Source organism: Neodiprion pinetum, chromosome 1, assembly GCF_021155775.2.
Source record: "Neodiprion pinetum isolate iyNeoPine1 chromosome 1, iyNeoPine1.2, whole genome shotgun sequence".
Classification (NCBI taxonomy): Eukaryota; Metazoa; Arthropoda; class Insecta; order Hymenoptera; family Diprionidae; genus Neodiprion; species Neodiprion pinetum.
The window spans coordinates 24,184,850-24,190,849 of record NC_060232.1 but is presented as its reverse complement, the minus strand read 5'-3'; the positions used below and the strand labels follow the sequence as shown (position 1 = coordinate 24,190,849).

The 6,000-nt window shown below is 37.1% G+C and overlaps 1 protein-coding gene across 1 annotated transcript; it reads left to right on the top strand.

Moving 5' to 3' along the window:
• Positions 1 to 448: 448 nt before the first annotated feature.
• On the top strand, positions 449 to 3,376 carry crok (crooked). Its single transcript, XM_046609325.2, has 3 exons — positions 449 to 664; positions 890 to 1,051; positions 2,242 to 3,376. Exons 1-3 carry the CDS (start codon positions 601 to 603, stop codon positions 2,472 to 2,474), a joined length of 459 nt encoding a protein of 152 aa, XP_046465281.1. The 5' UTR covers positions 449 to 600; the 3' UTR covers positions 2,475 to 3,376.
• The last annotated feature ends 2,624 nt before the right edge of the window (positions 3,377 to 6,000 follow it).

Here is a 6,000-nt window from a genome sequence, read left to right as displayed (position 1 = left end):
TCAAGATTAATCCAAAAAAAACGCAATCATCGGAATTTACTTAAATATAGCATGACTTATTATCGAGGTTAAATTATTTGCTGTAAGATTCTATCCATCGCTTTGATCACTCATTTTGAATGTTGTAAGAGCCGAATGCGTTGTTGTCGCAGGAAAATCGCAGCCAGAGCAGTGCCAAACACGAAAATGCAACAATAAAATTCAATTTACGCAGTAATCCATAGGCGCCGGAAAATATTAATTGTGATAATTGAAATTTTACTCAGTCGGTAAGGAAAATATCCTCTCTGGTCCGGGCTTGGCGCGATCAGTGCCTTCCGTTGGATCTTATTGTGAACGTAGCGCTTGTCAAGTACAACTGCCAAACAGCGGCGGCTCCCATAGAATGCCTTGGCGCTTATTGGCGACACGACGCGCAGGCAAAAGTTCAGTTCCTAGGTTCAGTTCGTAATTCTCTGGGGCGCGGCCGAAAACCGAAGAGTGCGGAGCAGAGAGGCAGGTGACGCGACCTGACAGACTCGCGTCTAACGGCGAGGAAACGACGGGAGTAAATTATTTTTAGCTTGTGCCACCTGTAGTTCAGTTGTGCCGAAGGTAAAAATGGGTTCGAACTGGAAGTTACTTCCGTTATTTATCATCGTCCTGGCCACGTGCATCCACGAAGGTAAAAATATATGACAAGGGATCATTGGGAGCGCCGAATTGTACGCATGGTGTGAATGTATGTGAATACGTTCAATTGATAAAAGTGGGTGTGTTCTACAGTGGAACACAAACATGATTCCTCGCTATTTAATCCAGTAGTCAGTAGTGCGTTAGAAAAATTTATCACCTTACGCCGAAGGCACTTACACTTATCTCGTTTTCATCTGCTGTTATTATATTTTAGGACTTGGTATAAAATGCTGGGTATGCAGGTCGGATTCTGATCCTAAGTGTGCCGATCCGTTTGATAATACAACCGTTCCAATTACGGACTGTAAACAAGAAGAACCGCTGGAACATTTACCGGGTGTGAGACCTACGATGTGCAGAAAGATCCGACAAAAAGGTGAACATAACATGTATTGTATGCAAGTTTTATCAACTATAGGTCACAAGTCATTGGATGAGACTGAAACTAGCAGCCAAACATTCTAATGTTCATTCAAATAACTTAGTGAAGTTTGATAATCAAAGAACAGTGAAATACCTTCGACCCCCAATAGTTTTATAGTATGAGGATAAAACTAAACTGCATATTTCCATTTCCGAAAAGTTAAATAGGTTTGGCTGCTAACTCTGGCTGTTAGCTTTATGTTCATGCTCATTGGAACTTTAATGAGACTTGAATGCAGCTTGTGAAACGAGTTATCAAACCCTAATTAATACCTTCAGAGAACTGGGCCAATTTTTAAGAATTGTAAGAAATCTTGATATTGAGTAACTTAAAAGTAAACTCTTAGCTTCCAATTAATTTGTTTATCAGATTCAATGCTTAATAACGTTTAGTAACCATATCCTACTAAGAAGAGCTGATTTGCATAGGCCTGGGTAATATTTACTGTTAGTTCAGAGGATCTGATTGAAAGTGTAATTTGGTAATAATAGAAAATGCTTACGGTACATCAAACATTGTCATTATGTTGTTATGACAATCACTCGAATCAAATTTATCAAGTAAAAGTAGAAAATTGATCTACTGTATTGGCTTGAACAAAAGTTGAGGTTTTTGTTTGCTGATTTCCTTCTCAGAATCTGTACTCAACTTGTAAGCAGGGTCCACTTATATTTAGGTGTTTTTTAAAGATTGCTTCATCAACTAAAAAAACTTCGTTATCAACCAATTGTTGTGAAATTTGAACAATGAAATCACAAATGTTAAAAATGATGAACTGGAATAAATGCAAAATGATTAGAATGTATTTACTCAATCACTCACTGGTTCGTATTTTCTAAATTCCCGAGACTATATTCTTCTGATTGTGAGATTACTCCACTGATTTGAGACCACCATTTTTTCTATTCTGATGTTTTTAATTGATTAAAACCCTATCGATGAAGATTTATCAGTGTGACCAAAACTTGTTTCATCAGCAACTTTATTAAATCTCGTACTAATTCTCCATCACTGCTGTTACTCCAAATTTTGAAAGTGAAACTCTATGAGAATAATAAACATTCATTCAGTAGTATGGCTTCTGTTGACCATCAATCAAATTGACTCACCAATAGCTAATTGTTGAATATTTATATATTTAGTGAACGGAGAGTGGAGATACTTTCGTAGCTGTGCATGGATGGGAGAGCCAGGTATCGCGGGGGATGAAAGGTTCTGTTTGATGCGCACAGGGACCTATAATATATTTATGGAATATTGCACATGCAATAGCAAAGACGGCTGCAACACAGGACCATTGGTGCATTCCAATCAGTTTGCTGTACTGCTCGCTGCATTTGCGACATACTTTGCGACTTGTTTTTATATCAGATAACCAATTAGTACTTGAAAGGTAACTGCAAAGATGATTTAAAAGACTTGAACCACGTGTTTGATCGTTTATCCGTCCACTTGTACAATAACTTAATAATCATAAGGGATATTAACCTCCAAGGTTTTTCATATTATCTGTTTGCCCAGATAAAATATTTTCATTGATGGAAAGACCTGTTTAATGGCCTAGAGATGTAATTCCGTTAAATTTAAATAGCAATACAATGGAGATGATAATCTTGTACAAATAAAAATTAAATAGGAACTTATGAGTAATTGAAAAGAGGCAGCTTATTGAAGCAAGTGAATTGTCACAGTAGCTGTTCAATTTTGAACTTCTACATATCAAGTTTTATAGCAATATTTGTCTTCAATAAATTATGGCTGAATACTTTTTTAATTATTTTCATTTCTAAGGTACATAAATTTTCTCAATGAACTTTTTCAATCACCTTTTATTATTTATTATTCACTTTGTCAGGTGGATATCAAACCTGCTAAAGATTCCCATTCATTATATATAGATGTAGAGCAAAGCTTGACACACTGATAATTATAATGTTGCATTTCAAAAACTATTACTCAATGAGAAATTAGTGCCTCGGCTAATTAAATACTATGTATGAACTATTCAATAAAGTATAACACATATCAATGATACTTGTAAGTATAAATACAATAGTCTAGAAGTTGAGCATAATTTATCTTAGCTCGGTGACCCAATATTTATCTGTTCCGTTTGAAATTTCTGTGACAAATGTTTTCAATAACTGGCCATAATTTTTAATTTTGAATTACGCTTAGAATTAGAACAATGAATTTATACAAGACGTTTTTATATTTTTGTACAACGCACTGATATTCTAATTCAATAAAGACGTGAATATATAATATAAATAGCAATTTAAAGCATTGTTGCAATGTATTTCTTAAAGATATTTATACATTTGCGCGGTTTCAAATGTCAAGAGTTGAGGAAATTTTGTAACGTTACCTCTGGGTAATCTCGCACAATAAATGAGTGCCGAAATTATACAACGGAAAACTAAATGTCAATCAAATACATGAATGTGTAGGTGTCGTTTATATTTACTTGAATATATCAGATCTTTTGTAGGCGACAATAGTATCTCTAAGATGCTCAATTTATATTTTCAAAGTTCTTTACAAAGTCAACGAAGAGTTACAAATATTTTTGAAAAATGTTGGAAAACTTCAATGGTTCCAGTCTTGAGAATATCCGAAAAATTCTGAAACACTTTTCTCTTTGCTAGAAGCACGTTGAAGATATGTAGATGGCCGAACCTATTTTCTGAGTTTTTCCAAAAATTTGGAAGCGGTAATTGGGTTTCAATTGAGGAAAATTATGAAGGGGCTTGAACAAATATAAAAATGAATAATAAAAATAAATCTATCATGAGGTTCTCGACGGTTGTTTTTCGATAACTGATTTTCAAGGTGAATAATCCGTTGGCTTTTAAATCATTAAATCCTATTTACAACGCAATATTATCCGTAAATTCAATTTTTATCCTGTCAGCTTTACGTACCACATACATGACATTGTGTTAGATTGACTCGAAATCGCGATTGACATTCGCTTGAACTCTTACATCGCTACTTTGCCGAAACACATAGTTATAATCTGCCATTCTGCATCAAAGGAAGTTGAAGCGAGTATAGCTACATTTTGCACTGTTGCTCATTTATTTAATTTCAAGAAGTGAGAATTTATTATATTGTTACGTGTCCGAAAGGTGAACTTGAAACAGTTGAAGAGACTGTTCAAAAAGGGATATGTGGTTTGTAACCACCTGCAGTGAAAAGAGTACCGAAAACGGCAAGAAGATAACCCGAGAATTTCTTCGCACGTATTTATAATGGTCCGGCTCTAGAGGGTGGAAAATCCTTGTCCGCACGCTTCGGAATTGCCCTGAAACTCGCTACTTCCCGCCTGCTTTACATGCATGAAATGCCGCGTTTCAAAAGAATCGGACAAAAAGTGTTTCGCACCACGGACGGAATGCGATTTGACTCGTGTGAAGGCCGCCCTCGCTTCGTTCGTGTGGCCAACTTCACACCGGGCAAAATCGCCTCCTTTCCGCCTTTTATACGCAATGTACTGTTTCGCCATAGTAGGCCGAAAAATATTGTTTGCATCACGGGCGTAACGATTTACACCCTTGATACGAAAATAGCTAATTGTCGATCTGACTGAGATGTAGGTAGATAAACATTGCTGAATTTGACTGAAATGAATTTGCACAGTTATACAGGTATACAGGCGATACACAAAAATGTCAATCAGCGGTCATTTCAACACTATCATCCATCTGGGTAGATTCGTTGAGTGATGGTAACATTAATTCTTGTCGGCTTCACGTACAGACCGTTTACCGACTTAAGCTGCGCCACGCATAGGACACCGATTGACGATGAATTTATATCGTTAAATTTCGGTTACGGAAAGCCCATTAGACTAGCAGTGTTTTTACATCTTCAGCCAACCAAACAGCGGTGGCTAACGAGCGTCCGACATAATGTCTTGCGACCTTTACACTCATTGCCAACACGACGCGCAGGCTGCAAGTTTAGACCAACCGAACAGTGCGGCGTAGAAAGTCAGATGACCTGACCAGATTCGTGTCTTACGGCGAGTAAACGACCGGAGTAAATTACTTTCGACTTGTGCCATACATAATTCAGTTGTGCCGAAGGTAAAAATGGGTTCGAACTGGAAGTTACTTCCGTTACTTATCATCGTCCTGGCCACTTGCATCCACGAAGGTAAAAATACATGACAACGAATCATTGGGCGCGCCGAATTAAACGCATCGTGTGAATAAATGTAGATACGTTCGTTTGATAAAAGTGGGTGCGTTCTATAGTGGAACACAAACATGGTTTTTCGCTCTTCAATCCAATCGTCAGTAGAGCGTTGGAAAAATGTATCGTCTTATGCTGAAAGGCTTAACTTTATGCTTCCACTTATCACGTTCTCATCTATTGTTATCAAATTTTAGGACTCGGTATAAAATGCTGGGTATGCAGGTCGGATTATGATCCTAAATGTGCCGATCCGTTTGATAATACAACCGTTCCGATTACCGACTGCAATCGGGAACAACCTCTGGAGCATTTACCGGGTGTGACACCTACGATGTGCGAAAAAAGCCGACAAAAAGGTGACAATACATATATTAAGCGGAAATTTTATCAATTGCAGGTCACAGCTAACTTCAACAACTCATTGGACGAGGCTGAAGCTACCAGCCAGAATTAGTACATGAACTTTCTAATGCTCATTCGAATAATTTAGTGAAGTCCGAAAATCAAAAGTTTGTGAAATACCTTGAATCCTCTATACTTTTACATAGAATGAGGATAAAATTGCATTTTTCTATTTGCAAAAGTTGAACACGTTTAGCTGCTAACTCTGGCTGCTAGCTTTAGGCTCATGCTCATTAGAACTTTAATGAGAGCTGAATGCAGCTAGTGAAACGAGGTATTACACCCTAATTTATACT